Raw genomic sequence first — 27,942 nt, forward strand, 5'->3', positions numbered from 1 at the left:
TATTTATAAATTCAATTAAATTGATTGATTGATTGATTTTTGGTGTTTATCACCACTCTTCGCTTTATCTTGGTGTCCTCTTTAAATTTGCGTAGGAAGCTCGAGAGAACCATGACCCGTGCAGACGTAAGTAAAAGTGGCAATTTTATTCAATTTAGATCAGAGTTCAAGGCACTAGTCATAGGCATGGTTCAAACTTCAATGTTGACAGACTAGGCCACCCTTAACAAATTCCTTGTTTGATGTTGCCTACCCATGCCTTGTAGGGTTAGGTAGGAAGGTAGGGATTTTTTTTTTTGGCCAACAACATAAGTTACATGTTGTAGACAAGAAAAAAACGTTAGGGCAGGAAAAAATCTTTTAAAAAGAAATTTGAAACGATTGGTGTGATAAAATTTTTCTGGTAGGCTGCTTTTTAGATGGGAAGGTAGGCAACATCAAACAATTTAAATTTCATTTTTGGCCTTAGTGATCACTTAAGATGAACTACTTATACCACTTAGTCTTTCAGTTAAATTAAAGTTATACAGTTAATCATAGTTGGAGACGAAATCGACCAGGTATTTTTTTACTTTTTATTTAGTGGTTTGGAACCAGTATTATTCATTTTCCCATATTTAGCACACAAAAAGTTGAGCCTCACATAAGGTCATAGATAAACATTCAGCTTCTAATATACTTATGAATGAATGAAGTATAATTGCAGTTCATTTGATGTCAAGGTCAGTTAAACATAAGGTGGGTAAAAGTAAAATTTGCAGGTCATGACCAGTAAATCCGACAACTGCTTGTGGATGCACTGCATGATATAATAAGTTTGGGAATAAATATAACATGTTTAAAAGAATATGTAGCATATACATCAATGTGATGGCAATATAGAAAGAAAGAAAAAAAGAAGAGGTCAACTTACAGTTACAGACATAAAAAAAAAGACAGCTGTAGCTGTGTATACAATATGCCAACCTCTTATATTGGTGGGTGTACTTTAGATTAGATTTCATACAGCAAAATCATCAATAGAAATGGAAGACACATATGGGAAAATGGCAAAAAAACTATGTGCAGAAATTTAAAAAAAAAACATTTTAGTCCCGCTTCAAAGTATGAATTACCACACTGATGTTCATCTAAAAAAATATGTGACACAATTAAAACAACAGGAAAAGCATTAATAGATTATAATCTTCAATATGTGTAGGATGCCAAAAAGAAAGATTTTAAAGAGATGACCTAAGTCTAGCATCAATATAAAATATTTTGATAAGGGGGGAGGGTAAAGTAAAAACAAAGAAAAGCAGTCCGAATGAATTTGAACAGTGATATATATATTTCCTATTTAAATGTAGTTTGTTTGTATGAAAGAATAGAATGCAGATAAATGTAAGTTGACGTATGAAATATTTGGTTACAATCCGTGTTATTGATGGACTAAAACAATGAAGCAATCTGGCAATCATCCTGCTTTCCCCCTAACACTTAAAAAATGGTGGCAGCTCTTTCTTAACGTTTATTAACCTGTTGTATATTTAATTTCTCCTTTTGTTAGTTATAGATTCCTTGAGCATTTTAAGTGGGCAATACAAGAGGGTTGGGATGGGGGTCTTTCATTTCTGCATTCTTTAATTTTTAGTCCATTTTTCTCTATTCTTTATACTTTTTCCCATTATTCTCTATTCTTATATTTTTGGTCCTTTTTTCTTAATTCTTTATATTTTTTGCCCTTTACTCTCTATTCTGTAAACCCCCATCCACACACTCATACAAAATATTCACCCCATCCCTTTTTCTTCACTAATGCCAGCCTATTTATAGTAACCACAACCTTGATCTTTGGAAATGATCTCAAAATCTATAGGTTTATTGTAAAAAGGTTAATGTGACTGTATTATATGCATGTGTTGTAAATATCCAATGTAAGAGGGTCTGCATGGGGTCCTTCATTTCTGTATTCTTTTAATTTTTCTATTTCAAACTTTTGTGTATTTATATTTTTTTTTGGAATTTTTTGTTCTTTTCAATACAATTTTATTGATTTCTAAAGAACAGATTTAGCATTATGTGATTTTAAAACTCTTTTTAAACTAACCAATAGTATTGCTAGGAATAATATATCAGTACTTTCATCTTGTGCTGTAAAACGGGAAATCTTTAAAAATTGATTGATTGATTGTTGGTGTTTATAACGACACTTTCAACACTATTTGCTATAGAAGAAGAAGATGTTTTATTTCCATCAAATGGGCTTACAAAGAGCAGAATTTTATTACAATATAAGACATTATTTTAGTAGACAAAAAAAAACCAATAAAAATTGGCGTCCAATATTTTTTTTTTTATTGGTGGAGGAAGCCGGAGTACCCAGAGAAAGCAACTGACCGTCGACAGGAAACCAACTGGCAATCCTAGTAAATAAGGATCGGAATCGAACGCCCTGGCTACAAGCGGCATTCATCGAATTAACAACCTCAGTGTTGACAGGCTATTGATTACTGTAGATAAACTGCTTAGATCGCTCGGCAAACGAGGCCTCGGAAATTCTTTAAATAACAGAAAAATAAAAAGATGTGGTATGATTGCCAATAAGACAACTCTCTACCAGAGACCAAATGTCATAGAAGTTAACAACTATAGGTTTTCATCGTACTGCCTTCAACAATTAGCAAAACCCATACCGAAAAGTAAACTATAAAAGGTCCCGAAATGAAAAATGTAAAACAATTCAAACGAAAAAACGAACGGCCTGATTTATGTACAAAACAATAAACGAAAAACAAATATGATATACAGAAACAAACCACAACCACTGATTTACAGGCTCCTTACTTGAGACAGGCAAACACAGAATGTGGCGAGGTTAAACATGTTTGCTGGTGCCAAACCCTCCCCCTAACCTGGGACAGTGGTGAAACATACAACACACTCGGACATTCCAAAAGTGTCTCTTTTTAAGAAAACAGATAAATTCTTGTATAATGTTTAGGTCGACTTGTCAATAATTTAAGTCCCCTTTGTAGATATTTAGGTCGAATGTCACACAACTATCTGACAAGTAGGGTGTAGACTTTGGTGTTGTCTCACAGAATTTTTTCATTCGTTTAACTCATAATAAAATGCTTCGCTGGGCGCAGCTTGATACGAACGCAGAGGTCGAACCCTGAACAGTTGGGGCAAGTATGGACACAACATTCAAGCTTGATATAGCTCTGAATTTGGATTGTGATTAAATATTTGACACAGCATAGGTTTCTGACACAGAAAGAATGTGGTCTAAGAACTTGAATTTTTTTGATTTACCTATTATGGTCCAATGTCCAAAATCAAAATACATGGTTAGATTCAGCATATCAAAGAACCCCAAGAATTCAATTTTTGTTAAAATAAAACTAAGTTTAATTTTAGACCCTTTGGACCTTAATGTAGACCAATTTAAAAAACTGGACCCAAAATTAAAAATCTAAATACACGGTTAGATTTGTCATATCAAAGAACCCCAATAATTCAATTTGATGGAATCAAACAAAGTTTAATTTTGGACCCTTTTGACCTCAATATGAACCAATTTGATAGCGGGCCCACAAATAAAAAATCTAAATACATGGTTAGATTCAGCATATCTAAGAACCCCATATATTCAATTTTTGTTGAAATCAAACAAAGTTTAATTTTGGACCCCAATTTGGACCAACTTGAAAACTGGGCCAAAAATCTAAAATCTAAATACATGTTTAGATTCAGCATATCAAAGAACCCCAAGAATTCAATTTTTGTTAAAATCAAACTAAGTTTAATTTTGGACCCTTTAGACCTTAATGTAGACAAATTTAAAAAACAGGACCCAAAAATAAAAATCTAAATACACGGTTAGATTTGGCATATCAAAGAACCCCAATAATTCAATTTTTGATGAAATCAAACAAAGTTTAATTTTGGACCCTTTTGACCTCAATATGAACCAATTTGATAGCGGGGTCCACAAATAAAAAATCTAAATACATGGTTAGATTCAGCATATCAAAGAACCCCATATATTCATTTTTTGTTGAAATAAAACAAAAGTTTAATTTTGGACCCCAATTTGGACCAACTTGAAAACTGGGCCAAAAATCAAAAATCCAAATAGATGTTTAGATTCATCATATCAAAGAACCCCATAAATTCAATTTTTGTTAAAATCAAACATAGTTTAATTTTGGACCCTTTGGACCTTAATGTAGACCAATTTGAAAACTGGACCCAAAATTAAAAATCTAAATACACGGTTAGATTCGGCATAACAAATAAATAAATGTGGTCAAAGATTTTAAAAATCTAATGCGCCATACTGTACAATTAAAGATTACTTCTTGAAATTTTTCAATATTTGAAATTTGAAAAAAAAAATAATATTTGAAGAATAATTCTTTTTAATTTCTGAAATCTGAAATGAGAAAAAATTGACCCCCCACAATTTCTTTTTACCCCCCCCCCCTTTTTTTCCCCCAAAAAAATTCTTTCCCTCAAGATATGGTCATAATCTCAATCAAATTTCCAATGGAGTTTGCAACCATAATTACCCATTTAAATTTACCATAGTGCTAACTTAATCTATTTTATAATAGAATTTAAAATATAGTGTCAAATCTTTCATATGGATTTTTTGGTAAAATAAAAGATGCAACATTTGCAGATATTTTTACTGGTCTTCCTTTATAAATATGCATTTCTTTAAACATAATTTAAAAGCAGTGTAAGGGAAGTAACCAAAACGTTGTATTTGGATTACCTCCCTTACACTGTTTTAAATTATCTTAATTGTTCATTAACCATTACTTTATTCATAATTTAAAAGCAGTGTAAGGGAGATAATTTCAATGATGTATTTGATTTATCTCCCTTACACTGCTTTAAATTATGTTTTGTACTAAAGTATTTGTCCATTAACCAGGACAACATTGTTTTTCCCCCTTTTTTGCCCCTAGTTCCTAAACGATTTGAGCCATAACCCCCCAAAGCAAATCCTAACCATCCATTTGTGGTATGGAAACTTGTAGTATAATTTCAGAGAGATCCATACACCGTTCCACAGTTATTGTCTGGAATCTAGAAAATGCTTATTTTTGGCCCCTTTGTGGCCCCTAATTCCTTAACTGTTGGAACCATAACCCCCAAAATCAATCCCCACCTTCCTTTTGTGGTATTGAACCTTATGGTCAAATTTCAAAGAGATCCATTCACTTAAACTAAAGTTAAGAGTGCGAAAACCAATGTGTCTTCGGACGACGACGCCGGACGACAACGACGCCGGACGACGACGACGACGCCAACGTCATACCAATATACGACCGCAAAAATTTTTTGCGGTCGTATAAAAAACTGCTTCGTATATATGAGCAAAAGTATTTCCAAACGCATTTTACCGATGTTAACTGGATATGTACCGTAAGACTATTTGCAAAATACCCGGCAGTTCCAGCTCCGATCCGTAATGGAAACGATCACTGTACGGGGTTTGGCCTATTTGTATACTAATATCAATCAAGAAACGTTAAACAATGACGTATGGAATATATCATTTCAAGGACGTATATTAGACATAAGTTCTAAGTGGAAAATATATTCTGTAATATTATTTCCACTAGAACAAATATTATAGTATTTTTTCCTTACGGAATAAAGGTTATATAGAATATTTTTTTCCAACAGGAACAGATATTATGGCATAGTTCATAACAAAGTTTCCAGTGGAACTTCTGTCAGGCGGAACAAATATACGTTGACAGTACCCAAGTTTGGGTGTATTTATTATATGTAAAAAACGATCAACATTTTAATTGATACGAATATTATACTTGTATGATGTAAGTAATGTTTGAATTTCTGATTTGGTCTTCGGAAGATTTTAGTAAATATGTATTTTTTTTTGTTGAGTTGCTGTCTCATTGAAATGTACCCAAATCACGTTTTATTAAAAACTAAATGTTATATTGAAAAGAGGAACGCATTTCAACGAGGTGAAATAAAAATTTTATTCTAAATTCATATGTTGGGAATCCTGTTTTTGAAATAGATACGTAACAAATACACTATATGATGCAAACATACGTTGCCTATATAGTAACGTCAAATTAGAGATGCTGTGACATTTTGGTAGACCACCATGTGACCGCTTTATTTTGATGATTTGTGCATTAATCTTGATTTTAAATATATCGAAATGTTCCTTCTGCAAAGGAATTTGATATTATAGTTATTTTTTTTTCAAACAACTGTTTTCACTCTTTTTGAAGATTTGTAACAACTTTTCCCTAACAATTCAAAGAAAAAATGAAGACGCTAACATTGTGACATTTTCCTAGACACCCTTTCAACGCATTGATATTTGATACTAATCGATAAACATGTAATTGAATGCTTAGAATATTATCTTTTTTATTTGGAATTTATAATACTGGCTTCATTTCTCCGTTCTAAAATGCATAACACATTATTTATCATTGTTTTCTGTAACCCACCCCGGAATTACTAACGTAAAACGTTAGTTAAAAGTTTTGTGACGGGAGACCTTTGGGAATTCATATACTTATTATTTGTTTGTTTAATGCTAAAAATGAGATTGCTGTCCGAATAAATGTCGTTCAAATGTTATAGATTAGGAAGCATGTTACATTTTCTGACTAGATGAAATGGTTTGCACAGTTATACTCAATACTGATAATTTCTTTATAGAAAGTTTTTTTTTAAACGTTGTTGTTCATGACAGTGTACTTTGGGCTAGGTTTTTGGTAATGATATCGAAGTTTTCATGGGATTTGCTCTTTTACATTGGATTTCTTTGCTTTCAAAGAGTTGTCAAAACTTGTTTAACAAAAGGATATGCGCTATCATCAATTGGATAACATAATACTCTCGCTATACGTGGATTCTTAACTGTTGTGCCGTAAGGTAGTGACATTTTTCATTGGTGTCTACAATTAATAATGACTTCTTTCAAGGTCTACTCGGTCCAAAAATTGCGTTATTTACGTCTTATACACATGTCATCCTAAAGACCTAATTTCCCTCTTCCAAATGGTATAGTATTGTTATAATTTATATACTTATAAGTACCCGAAAATAGGAGGAATACTCGAAGAGCAACATTAGTATGTTACCCGTCTACACGAAAATATAAGATTTTTCTCGTTAGTATTCGGACAGCTGATTGACAAAACAAAATAGAAAACGATCAGCCACCTGTAATTTAAATTCTTAAGTGCTTTATAGATTTTTTTTACACAGGTACATAAAATCAGAAAACGTCATCAAGATTGTGCGTAACGTCTGCATATTAAGGAAATGTTTTACTGACAAAACTTAAGATTGTCAAAGCCAAAAAAGCTGCCTGTGTATATACGTGGCCAATACTAACAACACCTTTGTAAGGAGACTTCTCTTGAAAATATAAACCTGGATTTTCCAATCGCGTGAAAACAGAAACGGGCCTGCAGAAGAAACTACCGTTTTGTGTTCTTATTTTTCATGTAAGGCCAAAACAGATGATGAAACAACTAACGTATAGTATGCCACAGTCCACTGACGGAAACGTTAAGTGACCACAATAAACACATCGATGCGTTTCAAAATTTAATGAACCTATATTTTGAATGACCAGTAGCAATAAGATAAAATATTAATAATATACCTTTTAATTTTTTTTTTCTCAAAATTTTCTGTGAGCAGATGAAGTGCACGCCATGGTGTGTTAGCGTATATATGGAGCTACGCCCCTGATCTAAACCTAAATACCCCATGCTAAACGTTCGGCGTGGTGTATATAATGGTGCTAGATGTACATTGTAGGATTTCCAATGTATTGATTTTGTCTACAAGTATGTCCATTCAACTTAAAAATTTTGACCATGATTTTCAGTTTCCTGTGCGACTTTGTAATTCCCGATTGCATGTTATATTTATATATCTATATGGAAATTAATTTAACGTGTACGTGTAGAGAATATTCCTGTCCACTCGGTTTTTCAGAAGTTTAATTATTACCATTTAACACTTGTGAAAAACCCCAGTTATCTTGTTTTAATCTGTGATCAAATTCTTCCTGTTATGTTATCAGTTTTGTAAAGGCTTTGTAGCAAACCGCTATACCTATGTGTTATAGTTTATTAGTTGAACTGGCATATGGCATCCATTTTGTTTTTCCTTATATGGAAGTACACCCCATTGCTTTCTATGTTAAATTCCTCAATTTCAAGCAGACACAGCTCTTTTGTTTCAAGTTCAAATAAAGTGACAAACATTGCATGTCAAAGCAACACTTTACGGTGTCTTGTACTGGAAAAATCAACATACCTTTAATGGCATATAAGAAAGAACTGGTTCCCGGAACTTCGGATGTACCAAAACAGGTACTTCAGATCTGACATACAGGCAAAAAGTACCCTCTTTATAAAATTTGGTGCAGTTTTTTTAATATTTAAAATTATAAGTCAAAAAGTATTCTACAATGATCACCAGTCATTAAGCTTTCATTTGATACCAACAATACCTAAATATTCTACATATTTTGAAAGTTACACTCATGCGTAGGAACTATTTTGTGCTAAATATGTACTACTTTCTGGTATGTGCTTTCTGGCCGGGCCGAATTAGTGGTGTTACACCATATGATCTTTCTTCATTAATGTTGCTGCTTTTTGTCAACCGTGAGAGTAAGGTACTATATATAAGATTTCTATCCGTTGGTACTTTCACTTATTTAAGTTGCCCTATTATTAAGGCACTTACTAATAATGTCATGTTCTAAAGGCATAGTGTATGCTTCTTTAATGTCCAGTGTCAACTATTACATGAATATCAAGAACGATAACATGTTGACGAGATACGGATATACTAGACTGATACGCTGAGTAGGATTTTTAAAGCGATAGCTAACAAGGTAGAAAAAAGTCTGCACAAATACCTATCATATTACCTTACTCATACACATTATTTTAACCACAATGCCACAACTTTGCCTTTTTAACTAATAAATGTCGCGTGTTTGCTGGAAAAAATAGCAAATGCCATTTTAAAATTTTGTTTTAACACAGGCATGAATCAAACCTATGAAATCCCGTACTCACGTAATCTGTATGTATATTAACTCAAATTTGTTTAGCTTAATTATGGCCTTTGAATTTTTATGAAAAACGAAAATTGTGTCCTGTGTTGAAAGCCATGATATCTCTTTTCAGATACTGAGCGTCTATTTTGCAAGTTTGTTACAAGTCTTATATTTATGACTTGTGTTTGAATTCATTTGATAACATAGTATGCATTTTACTTGATTTAATACGACGGCCCTTGCACCTCGACAGTTCATGAAAATTCCGTTTTTTTTCGACATGGTATATCTGTATTATAAATAGATACATAAATATCACGGAACATGAAACAATAACATCTATATTAAGCACATAATATTATATGTATAAATAACATGTAAAGTCACATAACAAGACTCTATATATATACGTCGTGTAGTAGGTATAGGTGGAAGTATTTGCAAATTGAATTATAGAAATCTCTCTCAACGGTTCTGGTGTAAAATAGCTGTAAAACTTTAGGAATTTGGGGTCTTCAAATGGTCTTCAACTTCGAACTTTATTTGGCCTTTTAATCTTTTTTTTTATTCGAGCGTCACTGGTGAGTCTTTTGTAGACGAAACGCGCTTTTTGCGCAACACGTACAAAATTTGTTTCCTGGTATCTATGATGAGTTCTTTCAGGTTGGTCAGTCTATCTTTAAATTATCTGTTTTCCATCTTCGTTCGTAAAGCACGCATTCAACCTTCAACATACCGTGAAGTTGTTGACCATTGGTGGATCCACGGGGTCGTAGAGGGCGTACGCCCCCCTTTTGATCGCCATTTTTGTTTATTATGTCATGTTTTTCACGATTTATATGTTTTTTTTAGCATAAAATTGTCCCATCCCCCCGACCCCCCAACAAAAAGTCCGTATATATAATCCGTATTTGCAATGAAGCCCCCTCCCTTTTTAAAATCCTGGATCCGCCCCTGTTGACAACTGGTTATGTGCCTCTTGTATTTGAATCAGTTCCATTGGACGAAAATTTGTAAGGATGTGGAGCTTTCGCGCATTTTATGCCCCACCTACGATAGTAGAGGGGCATTATGTTTTTCGGTCTGTGCATCCGTTCGTTCGTTCGTTCGTTCGTTCGTTCGTTCGTCCCGTTCGTTCGTTCGTTCGTTCGTTCGTTCGTTCGTTCGTTCGTTCGTTCGTTCGTTCGTTCGTTCGTTCGTCCGTCCTTCCGTCCGTCCGTCCGTCCGTCCGTCTGTCCCGCTTCAGGTTAAAAGTTTTTGGTCAAGGTAGTTTTTGATGAAGTTGGAAGTCCAATCAACTTGAAACTTAGTTTACATGTTCCCTATGATATGATCTTTCTAATTTTAATGCCAAATTAGACTTTTGACCCCAATTTCACGGTCCACTGAACATAGAAAATGAAAGTCCGAGTGGGGCATCCGTGAACTATATGGACACATTCTTGTTTTTTTTTCATCTTGGAATTCAAGCCTTCTAGATTGTTGTTAGCAGTTAGTCCTTATATTGTCTTTCTGTTCTGTAGTTGTTCCACAAATGCCGATTACCTTCCAAGCATTCTATACTTAGTATAATGTAGTTAGTCAACTCGCCGGCAACCCCAAGGGTGACTGGGGTATAGGAATATAGTCATCATTTGGTCTTCTTACTACCAGCAACCCTTTGCCAAAGGAAAGCGTCCGTTTTAGCTGTGTAGGATGTATAAATTCGCAGCCACGTCCGGTCAGAATTGGGACGTTATATCCGATGCCTCGTGTAGAGCGAGTGCCACGTTAAGAATCCTTGCAACAACTCTTCGATGGGTCCATAGGAGGCCTGTTTCTAAATTAAATTACTGTCTCATTAATCCAATACGTCCTCATTTTCCAGTGGCGTTCCATACTGCTCGCCCTTTATCCATGTCGACCCCCTGGCCTATTGCAAGACCTACCTTTAATATAATTATTTATATTGTTAAATTTGTATTTATCCTGAACAGGCATGCATGCATTATTTGCCAGTTGCGGATCCAGGATCTTTTTTTTTATATGGGGTGTATAATTCACTAAAACTGTATACAAAAAAGTTTGAACGATCTGATGCTAAAAATGATCTATTTTCCCAATCGATGCAGAATCGCATCAAATAAACGAAATTAGTCTAGCTAACGGTCATTATCGTATAACTGCATGTTGGAATGGATTTCAGCCCCTAACGAACACTTCGATTTCACTGTTACTGAATGACATAATTACCGAGCTGTTTTTGAGTTTTCATATTACCAATCTTTTCATTTTGTATTCTGTGTAAATTTCAAGTAAATGATGATAGAATGTGCTGAATGATCCTGAATGGTAGAACTAGTTGTGTAAATGAGATAGCCGGATAGTATAAGGACTACATGTTTTCCATAATAGATTGTGTAATATTGTAGATAAACATAATAATGTGCAATAAATTTTATTCAAAAAAATGTAGTCGAACTACTGTATCACTAGCCTGTCAACACTGAGGTTGTGAGTTCGAATCCTGCACGTGGAAAGGTGCGTTCGCCGACTCCAATCTTAATTGACGAGGCTTGTTCAGGGGGTATCAATATCCCATATCCCATTAAGTTTTTGTCCCAATATCCCATATCCCTATAATGTTTACCCCTAATATCCCAATAAATATTTTTTACAAATATCCCGTATCCCTAAAACTATTTTGAAATATCCCAAAAAATCATTAATTCATTCCCAAACCCATTTTTGTATACAACATTCGTAAATACATGTTGTATGCGTTGTAGTAAGGCTTTTTCACAGAGAAAAGTTAATCATTCAAAATTAATCAGAGACCTTTAAATTTTAATCTACATGTCTCTGGAATAACCAATATATAATTAAGCGTTGTAACGTCAGTGGATAAATAAAAAGTTACTGTAGAGATAAGCATGTTATTTAACAGTAATTATAACTAAATCAGTAAAACATGAAGTCAGTGTCAGATCGAGGTTTTCGCTTCCTCTTTCCTCTCGTGGGTAAACGAGCAACATTGGTTGCAGATTCCTCCTCTAAATCCATCTCAACCTCTTCTTGTAATATCACGTGACATCATTGATATCTGATCCTATACACGCTTTTGTCATGCATGCATAATAGGAATCTCCAAAAAATACCATTACATCGTCTTCAGCTTGAAAGTCATCTAATAGTAAAATTTCGATAACACTCTCTACTATAAATGTTTCTGATGTTTCTGTGGTACACTCAACGAAATCAAGAGGGTTGATTTTGTCCTTAGCAAACCACTTTCCCGAAACAAATTTGACATCATCAGGCATTTTATAGCAATCTGATGTGATGACAGGGTAAAAAGGACTAGATGGTAGACCTTTGATATCACGTTTAAAAACACATACTGTTGATCCCTTGCGGTAGATTACATTTTCTGGTTTCCTGGATATCAACTGTAGTACCTACAGTTTCTTGTACATCCACTTTTAATTTTAAAAAATCTAGCTCATGAACATCTGGAGGTTTCCTTAGATAACAATTCAAAGGAAGAGTTCCTGAGTGGTCTTTTGTGCTCGTGTTTCTTACCGTTAACTGGCGAACACACTGTCCATTTTCTATTTTCCATTCTCTCATTGCATTTATTTTTGTGTCTGAAAGTTTTACTTCTTTGGGCTGAGACATTTGCTCCAGAGAATGATAATTCAAGCAATAACTTGAAAATTTTTCATAATGTGAATACTCACTAGTATAGTACAAGAAACACATCTGTGTGATTCTTTTAAGTCAGTAGTTCTCGTACACAATTTGAAAATCTGCGAGCGAATTGTATCATTAATTTAGTGGTGTGTCGTTGATTGCTCTCATCTCAGAGAAAAGATTTTCAACAATGGTTGTGGATGTACTTTTCAGCGAGAATTTCGCCTTGAATAAAGGTTCTGTTTCATTCACAACATCCCTAAGACTTTCTAGTAAATTATTTTTGGCAATTTTATCAAGTGTAAATATTTCTGTCACTTAATTGACTTAGACTAACTTTTAAATTCCACATTTTTTTTTTCATGTTCATAATTCAATATCCCTTAAAATGCATCAATATCCTTTATCCCATTTATTTTTAGGACAAATATCCCATAGGGGGCTAGGATGAAATTTGAAAAAAATAGGCAGGACAGGAGTTTTGAGTAAAAAAAAAAGGCAGGATGAGACACTTGCCAAAAAAAAAAGTCAGGATGACAATTTAGGTTAAAAAAAGTCAGGATAAACTTTTAAAAAAAAGGCAGGACCGAATAGATTGAAAAATAAAAAGGCAGGACAGAGATTACAACTAAAAAAATATGCAGGACAGAATTTTTCATCCTGTAGAGTCCCACTTTTGAAAATACTTTGAACGACAAACGACAAATTTATTTTACTCGCGTAGTGGTATTAACCATATGTGGATTCTTAAAAATTCTAAAGAACTTCTGGACAAGTTTAAATCTCGGTCTATTTCTGAAATTAATTCCAACATATAAACTTTTGATTTTTTAACCCTGTAGAGTGGGTGACGCATATTCGCCGCAAAATTCGTTCATTTCCACCTACATCCGACCTAGTACATTCGAATATTTGAAACTTTTTATGTAGGTTTCAGAAAGTTTACTATATGAAAAAAATGTTTGACAAAGGAATTCTCTTCAAGACATTGGTTAAATGTTTTAAAAATGAACGCAAACTCAAGAGGAAATCAAGTTGTTCTTGTACCATAGGGGACACATTTTCGCCGCAATGTATGATATGACCATCCTCATTATCCTTGTATATTATAAAAAACAATTGTTTGCAATTACGTGAATTAGCTTGAGAGATCATTCTTATACGATTTTTCTAACAAATATTAACTTTATGACTGCGCATGCGTGACATATAAATCTTGCATAATTGCCAAAATCGTTCAAAAACACCTGCGTATTTCTTTATATGTGCGAATAACATTGGAAATGGGGTAAAGAGGAATATCAACAGTTCGAACATTACAAACAGCGTTTAGCATCTATTTAGGTAAGTATTGGGTAAAGGCACACGAAATTTACAGAAAAAAATGAAAAACGGCGAAAATGTGTCCACGGCGAATATGCGCCACCCACTCTATACAAACATTCCCCATGTGAAATTATAAAAATTTTTTGAATAAACATTGAACGACAAAATTTCTTCTTATGTGACGTTTACATTTTCTGACGTCATACACGCGAAGCAATGAAAGTGGTTTTTAATTTCAAAATTCTATGCTTTTGTGCTTTTTTGTAAATGATTGTCACAAGTTGTTTTGATATTGTAACACAGTGATGACTGCTCTACCCATATTTTGACTATTTTATTTATTATGTCTGTTTTGTTCACGCATCGTTGTAAATATAACGGAATTTGATGAGACTGTCGTACAAGTGAGAGGTTTAGCGCTATAAAACCAGGTTCAATCCACCATTTTCTACATTTGAAAATGCCTGTACCAAGTCAGGAATATGACAGTTGTTGTCCATTCGTTTGATGTGTTTTGTCATTTGATTTTGCCATGTGATTAGGGACTTTCCGATTGAATTTTCCTCGGAGTTCAGTATTTTTGTGATTTTACTTTTTACTACAGTACGTTAGTTTTTCCTACCGACCGATACCACATAGTCGCATCGGCTATAAACAGTGATAAAAGGCCCAAAAATGACAACTGTTCATCTATTAATAAATCAGATTTCTAGAATAATCAGAGAAGAATTTGGGACGACAAATATGTTGTCACATCTAAATTCGTCATGTTTCAAAACAGACGTGTCATTGGCGATCAATTTTTACGTCACTCTGGTAATTTCTAAAAATAGAAAGAAAAGTATTACTGCGCCAGTATTTCATCCGTCGCACGAAAATTATTAGCTTTGCTTAATAATGCAATAGACAAAAGCTATAAAAATAATTCAATTTTGTATGAAATTTAGAACTGTTCAGGCATAGTTGTTTCAAATTTGCACGATTTTAAAGATAAGTCTTTAAAATATCGCACTATTTATTAACGTGTAATCAGTTTTGTGTTTAGATGATAATGCGGCATATTTGTCAACAAGAAAGGAAGATGAAAGTATAATATTGTGATTTTTTCGAATACACATTAATTGAGAAGATTGACACTTAGCCGCATGACAGAAATGGATGAATTAATTGCAATAAACGTGCGATACGAAGGGGACAACGAAGCTTCACAAATATTTCAACTAAACCCAAAGACACAATGGCGAGATCTGGAAGCCATGGTAAAGTCAGAAATCTTATGTCATATGACCTTTTTATGAAAGTCGTTAAATATTGCTTTAATTTAACATGATTCGTATGATTGATTACGTTTTGAACAACCAAATACATTATTCCGATGTTATTTGTATTTCAGTACTGAAAAATTAAACATGTTAATGCTGAATTTGAAATTAACATTGCACAATCAATGGTTGAATCAACAGCTGATCAAGTCTAAAGGGATATTTTTGATGTATACCTGTTAAGATAAAGAGTTATTTTATGAAAAATGTCGAGCTATATATCAGCCCCCTTGTCATGTCTGTAGGTTCACTACACTTCTACTCATATTTATCTGAAGAACTGCAGACATTAAATTATTTCATGTTATATATATAATTACTTTTCTTTAAACTTCATCTAAATCCTTAATTGACTATATGACAGGTTTTCAGATTCCTTGCTCAATGTCTTCTTACTTAAAAACACTTTCATATTCCCTTTCAAAATGTTCAGAATAGTAAATTTTTTGTGGTTAATTATAATTATATCAAATGAATAAAATCAAGTTAGATTCCTTGAATTTCATGGTACATGTACATGTATAAAAACCTTTATTTGATGTTCAAAATTCAAAGTTCTTAAGATTATTAATGTAGATATGTTGTGAAATCAAGTTTAATACAGACATTTTCAAAAGTGATGAATATCAGGACATGGAAGATAAAACATGACTCTGACAGGCTTAAATATAATCTGAATAACTTTACATAATGATAATCATGATACAATGTAATATGATAACATTTATTGTACATGTTTATTGTGTGTTGTCTTTCAGTTGAAGGTCCAGTACGACTGTGAAAATGTGGAGGTATTCTATGTTGATACAGATGGTGACTATGTAAGTTTTATTACATGCTCAACTTTTCTGGGATATATATTTATTAGCCCAACAAATAATAAACTGCCCATCAGTCTCAAATGTTTACCTAAGAAGCCAGTAGATATACAAATGAATTAATGGCTTAGACTATTCAGTGACACGTTATGTACTTCTTTGTTATCAATGAAATCTTAGGTAACAAGATTATAATGAACGTAAAAATAGATATAAATATTTGCAGAAGCAAATTTTTTGTTTTCCCTGGCCCGGATTAGAACTCATGCTACTGAGATATCGTGGCACCAAATCGCCTTGCACTATGCCTGACGCGCTAGACTACTCGACCACCTAGGCTCGACAAAAATCAAGCTTTCGGTGGCGGGGTGTTACCTTTCCTCATCAGTTTTTATCTAGCATCGTAACACAGTACATGATACAAGGCATGAAGATGGAATATTATAGATCAGCTGATCTGATTATTTATCGAAGAGGATCTTACAAATTAATGTAGGATGCAGTCACAGAAATAATTATATTATAAGTACGTCTGAACCAGTGTTAATTCTACGACAGATTTTATCCATCGGATCACCAGTGATATACATGTATATATATAGGGTCTGTCAGTTAAATTTTTTTTTTAAAGAAGCAGCTTTTTTATTTGCTAATTGGAAATAAAGAACTTTTAAACCATGGTAAATAATAAAAAAAACCAATATGTTAATAAAGTGACTGTAATAATGTGTTTCTGTTGTTGGCAAAGACATTGGCCATGAGAGCAGTACAAATTATATAGTGTTATTAAATGAGTGTTTTCATATTAATCCTGTATTATGTTGAAGTACAGTTGTATTGGGTCAAGGTTGGCTGTATTGGCTCGAGGCCGAGAGCCAAAACAGCTGATGGAGAACCAATATGACTGTACAAGGACATAATACATGATGACACCTTTATTAACCAATGACTTAAAATAGCCATGAAAAGCTGACTGAGGATAAACATGACTGTAGGAAGACTCATACATGATCAATATGAACTATTTGGGTTAATAATAATTTTAATGCAAGGTATGTTGAAGAACCCCTCCAAAAATAATGTAAATCCTTTTTATTCACCGGAAAAAAAAACCTTTGAGCCTCTTGAATTTTACACGAGTTATCTCCCATCAAAATGACGTTACTAACTTATGTAAACAAAACGGCAATGTCCAGGTAAGAATTGTTCGTGGACTGGAGTGACGTAGAAACAAGTATTTGAAATCCATCATGTGCCGAGGATAGCTTTCACAAACTGTCCTTTTCTGGGACATCAATACTTTACAGAAAGAATCTTCATTTGGTGTACATATGAGATATTTTAAGTCACAAAATAATTTTCTGACATAAGTGTTTTGACAGATTATTTGTTAGGCCTACTACAGTAAGACATGTCATGCATGTACTGGAGCTTCTTTAACATGTATTTTCAATGGTTTGAAGGGCCCTTTGGTATAATTAAACAAGTGTTGCCCAATTGAAGCAGTGCATATCCAAGATTGTCAACCCTACAAATTTCTCTCAATTCAGACTGCGCCCTCAGAGAAATAATCCTTTATTGTTGACAATTCTGGATATTCATGCTTTCTACCATGTCTACCATCCGTATTTGGTAAACACTCAAAGAAAAAAATAGTATAACATTATTATTACATATGAAAAATAACAATAACTCCAACATCAGACATGTTAAAATCAAATATTTCACATAATACACACATCCATTTTCTGACACCTTTTTATACGACCGCAAAAAAATTTTGCGGTCGTATATTGGTATGACGTTGGCGTTGTTGTCGTCGTCGTCCGGCGTCCAGCGAAGCATTTTATTAAAAAACTGGTAGTTAAAATCCTGTATTAACATGATTAAGACCAGTAAAAATTCTGTATTAACATGATTAAGACCAGTAAAAATTCTGTATTAACCAGCTTTTCTGTATTAGACATGCATTAATGACCCGCACATGAAATCATATTAAATGGACATTTTATTGATATGTATTTTAAGTCATTGGTTAATAATGTATAATAAACAACGGGAGACTTAACACAATATACAATTATATAGGTCACCAATTTATACGAAGTTCAGATGTTTATATTTCCACACATATTTATAGACACATGAACTAAAAAGAAATGCATTGTTTATGATTGTTTCAAAACTAGCAATAGCAACCCCACCAAAATTTTGAGATGATCTCAGATGCTCCTGAATGGTAAGCAGATCCTGCTCCATGAAAGGCACTTGTCATGTTGTTCACGGTTATTGCAAATTTACAGTTAAAAGTTTTCTAGGTAGACTCACTTTCAGCAGACACCTGTAATGATTTCTTACTCTGACACACACTTGTTTTTCTTCTTTAGATTATTTTAAGCAGTCAAGAGGAGTTGGAGGAAGCTTTCAAAGTATGTACATGTATAAAAACCTTTATCTGATTCAGTTTTATCAGCTTTTATGAAATGTCCAGAGTTGTGCCATATCCCTTTATTATATATATCATGTATATTGAAAATCAGCGAGGTAAATTAGACATGAAGAAGGTTAAAGTTGTAGTTTACCTTTAAAGGTTAAGAAAAATAAAAGTTACACAAAATATAGGCAATGCAATCAAAAGATCTGAATGCAATATAATTTAAGATCCTAATGCAATGTGATTTAAGATCCCTATGGCAATGTAATTTAAGATCCTAATGCAATGTAATTTATGATCTGATATGTCAAGTATCATGTGTTATTTTATAATGTTGACTTTTTATGGAAAATAAAAACAATAGCTGAAAAATTTCTGGAATTCTGATTTCAGGTTGCACAGAACTGCTCCAGTACTCTACATCTCAAACTCAGAAATTTCACAGGACAACAAGTAGAGTCAGAAACACACAGGGGGGATAATTCTCCACAGACACCAGGAGGAGACACTGATGTAAAGATAATGATGGAATCTTCTGTTGACCCTAAATCTGAACCTCAACAGAACACAGAACCTCAGAAAGAACAAGGAGGAGATTCCTGTTCTAGTGAGGCAGAGTTAGAGAAACTAGAAATGTGGTAATGAACTGTTTATATTCAGTATTCAATACTTATTGACCCTTTTTAGTTGTTTCAGGAAAAAAATACAAGAGGTGTCTTGGAAGGCACCCATAGAATTTGCTGTATACTCAATGTAAAAATATGTTCTGAACCCAACAAACACCCTAAGAAATTTTTATACAAGTGCCTGCATCTACCCCCAGAATTTTTCTGGTTCATCCCATTCATATTCCAGTCTTAACCATAAACTTTAGGATATATTGGGCTGCAGAGTAAATTTTTACAGGCCTGATTGCAATTTAACAAGCATAGGCTGGTGGACCTGTGGTTGAGCGTTTAGACTGGTATTCAGAATGTTTGTATTGTATAAAGTATATATTGGTCATGATGTCTGTTTGATTGTCTGTCTGTCTAAAAAAAATGTTTACTAATGAGAAATATATCAAATGCCAAAAATAGAAATGATGAATAAAGAAATGTCACTGATCACAATCTAAAAATAGATCACCTGTGTTTTGTAAAATTCAAAACTTTTTCTTAAAATACACAGGCTCCACGAAGACAGTAAGCCATTGATAAGATCTAAAGAAGTAGAAAAGCAAATGGCACCAACTGTTGACATTGTTACTCCATCAGAAGATGAAAAGAAGGAGGCTGGAGAACTAAAGCCATCTGATGGACAGAAAGATGAAGAGACGGGAGCAGTTTATGTCAAGGTACAAATAGTTTTCAGTTGAATTTCAAAAGCGAATGATACCAGTGTTCGGATGTCAAAATAAAAGAGAGCATAAAAACCAAAAGAACCCAAAAAGAATTGCAAAATCACCCAAGGTCAACATTGGCTGAAGGAGTTGACAACATATATTTGTTACTCCTAACAGAAGAACTCTGGAAAATTTGCTATAAACAATCATATTATTTCTGTTCCTGTTGGAACAAATACTCTATACTGTTTATTCAGTCAGGAATCAATATATTGTACCCTTTATTCCGTCATGAACAAATACTGTAATATTTCTTTCAGTGGAAAAAATATTATATAGGAACTTCTGTTCCATGACAGACATGACAGAGTTGCATTTATAGTTTAAATATAATTCAAAAAATTTATGAACTAGAATTTTACAATGTATCACTTAAATCATACCAATACCATAGTTAATATCAACAAATCATGTTTTTATTGTTTTAGCCAAAGGTAATGAGACAAAAAGTAAGAAAGTCTGAAAAGACATTAGAACATAGAAGGCGTCATTGTAGAAGTGCAGAAAGGTCACGAAGACACAGATATGAAGAAGAGGCTGAAACTTCAGATGATTCTGCTATGCCGTATGATGTGTTCATTAAATACATGCAGCAGGTATTCTTTTTATGCCCCACCTAGGGGTATTATGTTTTTCGGTCTGTGCGTCCGTTTGTCCGTCTGTCCCACTTCAGGTTAAAGTTTAATGTTATGGTAGTTTTTATACGCCCGTTTACGGGACGTATTATGGTATACCATTGTCCGTCCGTCGTCAAAATGTCGGGCATTAACTCAAAAACGCTTTAACCAATTTGCATAAAACTTTGGTGAATTGTTTATATATATTGACGTGATCTCCCTTTCGTTTTTTATAAATTTTAGATTTTACGTTTCCGAGTTATGGGGTTTTATTCATTAAAAAAAGTGGGATTTTCCAGTTTTCGGACAATAACTCAAGAATGCTTTCACCAACTTGCAAGAAATTGTGGTGAATTGTTTATATCTATTGACATGAGCTCCCTTTTGATTTAAATATATTTTAGATTTTACGTTTCCGAGTTACAGGGTTTTTTTTCATAAAAAAGGGGGATTTTCCAGTTTTCGGACAAAAAATCAAAAATGCTTTCAGCAGTTCTTTTGAAACTTTGGTGAATTGTTTATATCTATTGATGTAAGCTCTGTTTAGAATTTTATAAATTTTACATTTTACATTTCTGAGTTATGGGGTTTTATTCATTAAAAAAGGGGGGATTTTCCAGTTTTCGGACAATAACTCAAAAGTGCTGTCAGCAATTCTCATGAAACTTTGGTGAATTGCTTATATCTATTGATGTAAGCTCCCTTTATATTTTCATAAATTTCTAATATGACATTGAGAATTAATTGAACTTTAATTGTTTATAGTCTGACAACAGATTTACTAAGTATTGCGCAACAGCATAGTGTATTGCACAACAGCAAGAAATCTTTAATTGAATATAAATTCAATTCATATAACCAATTTCAAGTTCTTTGATTACATTTATTCAGAAACCTATAATATGTCAAATATTTAATACAATCCAAATTCAGACCTGTATCAAGCTTGAATATTGTGTCCATTTTTGCCCCAACTGTTCAGGGTTGGACCTCTGCGGGCGTATCCAGCTGCGCTCAGCGAAGCAGTTTATTGATGAATTTGAAGTCCGATCAACTTGAAACTTAGTACAAATGTTCCCTATGATATGATCTTTCTAATTTTAATGCCAAATTAAGAGTTTTGAGCCCAATTTCACGGTCCACTGAACGTAGAAAATGATAGTGCGAGTGGGGCATCTGTGTGCTATGGACACATTCTTGTTTCTCGTAAGATTTTTTTTTAAATGAGTCGCAGTCATTGCAAGTGGCAATTCAATTTTATTTAAATGGACAAACAAAACATTCACATTGTCCTGTTGTCACCCTTTTGAATGATTTGATAAATGATATTTTGAATCGTGTTAGAAGTAACAGTACTAGATTATTACGTTTACTTTACTTATTGAACTTCATATACAAAGCAGTTGATATTAAATAAATATGCAATATTAATTCAATTTTAGTGTCTTTGAATTAGCAGATATGTGTTGTCTACATCAATCAAACAGCAACCCAGGGACACAAAACCTATAAGTCATTTTAAGGTCAAAACCCTCCCTGTCTTTAATGAGAAACACGTGTCTATTCTATTTTGATTTTGTAGTGAAGCTAGAGTAAAGTGTCTGTTGTGATTTTTCAAGCAACCTCAAAGAGGAAAAAAACAAATAAAAGTCAACGACTCCCATTCATAAAAATAATTGTAGTTTATTTCAAAGTTACCACATGTATTTATCATGTTCATTGGTCCTTTTAAAAATTGATTTGTATTATTTACCAATCAGAATTTTTTATTATACCCCTGCTTTAAAAAAGTGGGGGTATATACTGTTTTACCTCTGTCCATCCGTCCTATGAATATTTATATATCAGGGTTTATATAAGTCAGCTATACCGTGTGATGCGTTTTCAGATTCATCACTCAACAACTTCCTGTTTACCGTCAAGTATTTGGGCGGGGGTATCATCAGTGAGCAGTATCTTGCAGTTTCACTTGTTTTATTTAATTCTAGCTTATTAAATGAATTTGGTACAATTTGAAGATCATTATTTGTGATTTGTAAGTCTGACATTCTTTTTATATTTTACAGTTAAAACTTGAATTGAGAACAGAAATTGTAAGAGATGTTACCAGGAAAACAGTGAAACAAGTATTGAAGGGATTAGATGGAGCAGTGATACAGTCAATGAAGGGGGGTAACTCTGATGGTACGGTAGAAATACCTGTATCCCCAATAAAGACAGAAGATACTCCTATCTCATCAGCAGTAAAGAACAAAGAAGTGGGAACAGTAGAAGCAACATCTTCACATCGTATGTATCAAACAAACCTAAAAATTACGACTGAAAATATAAAAACACAACAGAAATCCAACAACAAAGCACAACAACGAAAAACAGAAAAGATATGCAAATTTATCTGCAATTTTAATTGGTTGAAAAAAAAATAAGATTTAGACTGAGGTTTAGAATTGCAAGTAGTTGATCAGACAAATTGATCTTTTTCGGTATGTAAAGGATGAAATTGTTTATTGAATTAACTTTATTTACTGCCAAGTATAAGATTTAATTCTACCAATAAAATTTAATATTCACTGATATATATTTTTTGGTATAAAAGTTATATCCTACAAAATAATAGATTTCTTCATATACTGTCTTAAACTACTGTCAGTGAGATATACTTAGAGGTCGAAGTTGTGTCATGTTGAAATATTGTGTATCTAGAAATTTTCACATACGTCTAATTTTGTGAAAGGCATATTACTGTAAAAGTACCCTACATGTACATGATCGTTGCATTGTCCATTTATATGCATTGTACAAGGCTTATTTTGAAACAGGAATAATGAACACAGCCAAGATTTAACGGACCTTTCTAAGACTTAAGTTGCGAACAAAACATGACACGAAAAATAACCCAATATATACAGTACACCAATAGTAAGCCAAGTTCACTCCAATAAGTAATACGTTGTATCATTTACTCATAGAATTCAAAGAGTGAGAAAAAGTCTTGGTCAATTAGTTTTACTTTGTGTATTTACTATGTTTACAGCAGTATTTACTTTGTTTACAGCAATATTTACTTTGTTTACAGCAATATTTACTTTGTTTACAGCAATATTTACTTTGTTTACAGCAATATTTACTTTGTTTACAGCAATATTTACTTTGTTTACAGCAATATTTACTTTGTTTACAGCAATATACTACCATGAACATGTGACCTGTGACTTCTGTGAGAGGACCATTGTAGGAGCTCGGTACAAATGCTGGTATGTAATCCCAAAACATTTAGTTTTCTTGGTTTTTGTCGAGCCTGCGACTTTTGTCGCAAAAGCGAGACATAGCGATCCTACATTCTGTCGTCGGCGTTGTCCACAAATATTCACTCTGTGGTTAAAGTTTTTGAAATTTTAATAACTTTCTTAAACTATCCTGGATTTCTAACAAACTTGGACAGAAGCTTGTTTATGATCATAAGATAGTATCAAGAAGTAAATTTTGTAAAAAAAAAATTCTGTTTTTCCGTATTTTACTTATAAATGGACTTAGTTTTTCTGCCAGGTAACATTACATTCATTTTGTGGTTAAAGTTTTCAAAATTTTAATAATTTTCTTAAACTATCCTGGATTTGTACCAAACATGGACAGAAGCTTGTTTATGATCAATAGCTAGTATCTAGAGGGAAATTTTGTAAAAATATATTTTCTGTTTTTCTGTATACTACTTATAAATGGACTTAGTTTTTCTTCCAGTTAACATTACATTCACTCTGCATTTCTCTGTGGTTAAAGTTTTTATACGACCGCAAAAATTGAAAATTTTTTGGTCGTATATTGGTATGACGTTGGCGTCGTCGTCGTCGTCGTCGTTGTCGTCGTCGTCCGGCGTCGTCCGAAGACACATTGGTTTTCGCACTCTAACTTTAGTTTAAGTGAATGGATCTCCATGAAATTTTACCATAAGGTTCAATACCACGAAAGGAAGGTGGGGATTGATTTTGGGGGTTATGGTACCAACAGTTAAGGAATTAGGGGCCAAAAAGGGGCCAGAAATAAGCATTTTTGTAACTTCCAGACAATAACTTGTGTGTAAGTGTATGGATCTCTCTGACATTGTACCACAAGGTTCCATATCACAAAGGGAAGGCTGTAATTGATATTGGGGGTAATTGCCTCAAAATTTTAGGAATTAGGGGCCAAAAAAGGGGCAAAAAACAAGCATTTTTCTAGTTTCATGACAATAACTTGTGTGTAAGTGTTTGGATATTTCTGAAATTGTACTACAAGGTTCCATATCACAAAGGGAAAGCTGGAATTGAGTTTGGGGGTAATTGCCCGAAACGTTTAGGAATTGGGGGCCAAAAAGGGGCCAAAAATAAGCATTTATCTAGTTTCCAGACAATAACTTGTGTTCAAGTGTATGGGTCTCTCTGAAATTGTACTGCAAGGTACCATACCACAAAGGAAAGGCTGGGATTGAGTTTGGGGGTGATGAATCATAAGGGGGTTCAAAAAATTTGGGGGGGGAATTTTTTTTTTTTTTTTTTTTTCTTTTTTTCCTTTTTTTTTTCTTTTAAAATTTTCCATTTTAAGTTGGTTATTTCTGATTAATATTTAAAAGCAAATAATAATGATATGGTAGGAGATACACACCAAACAGGATGTGTATATTATTATATAATAAGTATTGTGCAATAGCAAGAAATTTTCAATTGCACAGTATTGCACAATTGTAAGAAATCTTCAATTGCACAGTATTGCGCAATAGCAAGAAATCTTCAATTGCACAGTATTGCGCAATAGCAAGAAATATCCAATAGCACAATATTGCGCAATAGCAAGAAATTGTCAATTGTACAGTATTGCACAATAGCAAGAAATATTCAATTGCACAGTATTGTGCAAAAGAAGATACTTCGTATAAATTGCTTATTTCTTGATCAATTTCAATGGGGTTTTATTCTTGAATTCTTGGGGTTCTTTAATATGCCAAATCTAACCGTGTTTTAAGTTTTTGGATTTTGGGCCCCGTTTTTAAATTGGTCCACATTGAGGTCCAAAGGGTCCAAAATTTAACTTTGTTTGATTTCATCAAAAATTGAATTATTGGGGTTCTTTGATATGCCGAATCTAACCGTGTATTTAGATTCTTAATTTTTGGTTCCGTTTTCAAATTGGTCTACATTAAGGTCAAAAGGGTCCAAAATTAAACTTAGTTTGCTTTTAACAAAAATTGAATTTTTAGGGTACTTTGATATGCTGAATCTAAACATGTATTTAGATTTTTGATTATGGGCCCAGTTTTCAAGTTGGTCCAAATCGGGGTCCAAAATTAAACTTTGTTTGATTTCAACAAAAATTGAATATATGGGGTTCTTTGATATGCTGAATCTAACCATGTATTTAGATTTTTGATTTTTGGGCCCTGTTATCAACTTTGTCCACATTGAGGTCAAAAGGGTCCAAAATTAAACTTTGTTTGATTTCATCAAAAATTGAATTCTTGGGGTTCTTTGATATGCTGAATCTAACAATGTATTTAGATTTTTTATTTGTGGACCCGCTATCAAATTGGTTCATATTGAGGTCTAAAGGGTCCAAAATTAAACTTTGTTTTATTTCATCAAAATTGAATTATTGGGGTTCTTTGATATGCCAAATCTAACCGTGTATTTAGATTTTTAATTTTGGGTCCCGTTTTTAAATTGGTCTACATTAAGGTCCAAAGGGTCCAAAATTAAACTTAGTTTGATTTTAACAAAAATTGAATTCTTGGGGTTCTTTGATATGCTGAATCTAAACATGTGTTTAGATTTTTGATTATGGGCCCAGTTTTCAAGTTGGTCCAAGTTGGGGTCCAAAATTAAACTTTGTTTGATTTCAACAAAAATTGAATATATGGGGTTCTTTGATATGCTGAATCTAAACATGTATTTAAATTTTAGATTTTTGGCCCAGTTTTCAAGTTGGTCCAAATTGGGGTCCAAAATTAAACTTTGTTTGATTTCAACAAAAATTGAATATATGGGGTTCTTTGATATGCTGAATCTTACCATGTATTTAGATTTTTTATTTGTGGGCCCGCTATCAAATTGGTTCATATTGAGGTCAAAATGGTCCAAAATTAAACTTTGTTTGATTTCATCAAAAATTTAATTATTGGGGTTTTTTGATATGCCAAATCTAACCGTGTTTTTAGATTTTTAATTTTGGGTCCCGTTTTTTAAATTGGTCTACATTAAGGTCCAAAGGGTCCAAAATTAAACTTAGTTTGATTTTAACAAAAATTGAATTCTTGGGGTACTTTGATATGCTGAATCTAAACATGTGTTTAGATTTTTGATTATGGGACCAGTTTTCAAGTTTGTTCAAGTTGGGGTCCAAAATTAAACTTTGTTTGATTTCAACAAAAATTGAATATATGGGGTTCTTTGATATGCTGAATCTAACCATGTATTTTGATTTTGGACATTGGACCATAATAGGTAAATTAAAAAAATTGAAGTTCTTAGACCACATTCTTTCTATGTCAGAACCTATGCTGTGTCAAATATTTAATCACAATCCAAATTCAGAGCTGTATCAAGCTTGAATGTTGTGTCCATACTTGCCCCAACTGTTCAGGGTTGGACCTCTGCGGTCGTATCAAGCTGCGCCCAGCGAAGCATTTTATTAAAATTTTAATAACTTTCTTAAACTATCCTGGATTTGTACCAAACTTGAACAGAAGCTTGTTATGATCAAAAGCTTGTATCTAGAAGGAAATTTTGAAAAAATATATTTCCTGTTTTTCCGTATATTACTTATAAATGGACTTAGTTTTTCTTCCAGTTAACATTACATACAGTCTGTAGTTAAAGTTTTTAAAACATTTATTAGATTCATACACCATTCTGGATTTTTACCAAACTTGGACAGAAGCTTCTTACAATAAAAGATAGTATCTATAAGAAAATTTTTAATAATTTTTTCCCCATTTTTGTTTAGCCTGTGACTAGCAGCAAAAGGAGGCGAGACACTGGGTTCCGCAGAACCCTTACAAATTTTTTTTAGCAGTCAACCAGTTTCTGTGAAAGACATATTCCTGTATATTGTTTTCAAATTGATGCAAAATACTAACAAAATAACATCATACCTCTAAATTACTCAAACATACTAAACATTTATCATGCTTATTGAGAAAGTTTAAATTCAATCTTCATTTGAAATTGCTCATAGAAGATGAAACAATTTGACTTTTTCATTGATTTAAGCTACATGGGTGATGGGTATCAGAGCAACTTTTTACACTGTAATGCACGATGA

General features: G+C 33.1%; 1 protein-coding gene across 1 annotated transcript in view; it reads left to right on the forward strand.

The window, feature by feature from the left end:
* The first annotated feature begins 15,100 nt into the window (after positions 1 to 15,100).
* The window catches only part of LOC127718043 (next to BRCA1 gene 1 protein-like), a 32,720-nt gene continuing 19,878 nt past the window's right edge, over positions 15,101 to 27,942 (forward strand). The window contains exons 1-8 of the mRNA XM_052223937.1: positions 15,101 to 15,336; positions 16,158 to 16,220; positions 18,605 to 18,646; positions 19,045 to 19,289; positions 19,822 to 19,987; positions 20,464 to 20,631; positions 22,719 to 22,941; positions 23,834 to 23,906. Of these exons, the coding sequence (XP_052079897.1) occupies positions 15,223 to 15,336; positions 16,158 to 16,220; positions 18,605 to 18,646; positions 19,045 to 19,289; positions 19,822 to 19,987; positions 20,464 to 20,631; positions 22,719 to 22,941; positions 23,834 to 23,906 (1,094 nt within the window). The 5' untranslated portion in view covers positions 15,101 to 15,222. The remainder of the gene's footprint in view (positions 15,337 to 16,157; positions 16,221 to 18,604; positions 18,647 to 19,044; positions 19,290 to 19,821; positions 19,988 to 20,463; positions 20,632 to 22,718; positions 22,942 to 23,833; positions 23,907 to 27,942) is intronic.

Source organism: Mytilus californianus, unplaced genomic scaffold (assembly GCF_021869535.1).
Source record: "Mytilus californianus isolate M0D057914Y unplaced genomic scaffold, xbMytCali1.0.p SCAF_10, whole genome shotgun sequence".
Taxonomy (NCBI): Eukaryota; Metazoa; Mollusca; class Bivalvia; order Mytilida; family Mytilidae; genus Mytilus; species Mytilus californianus.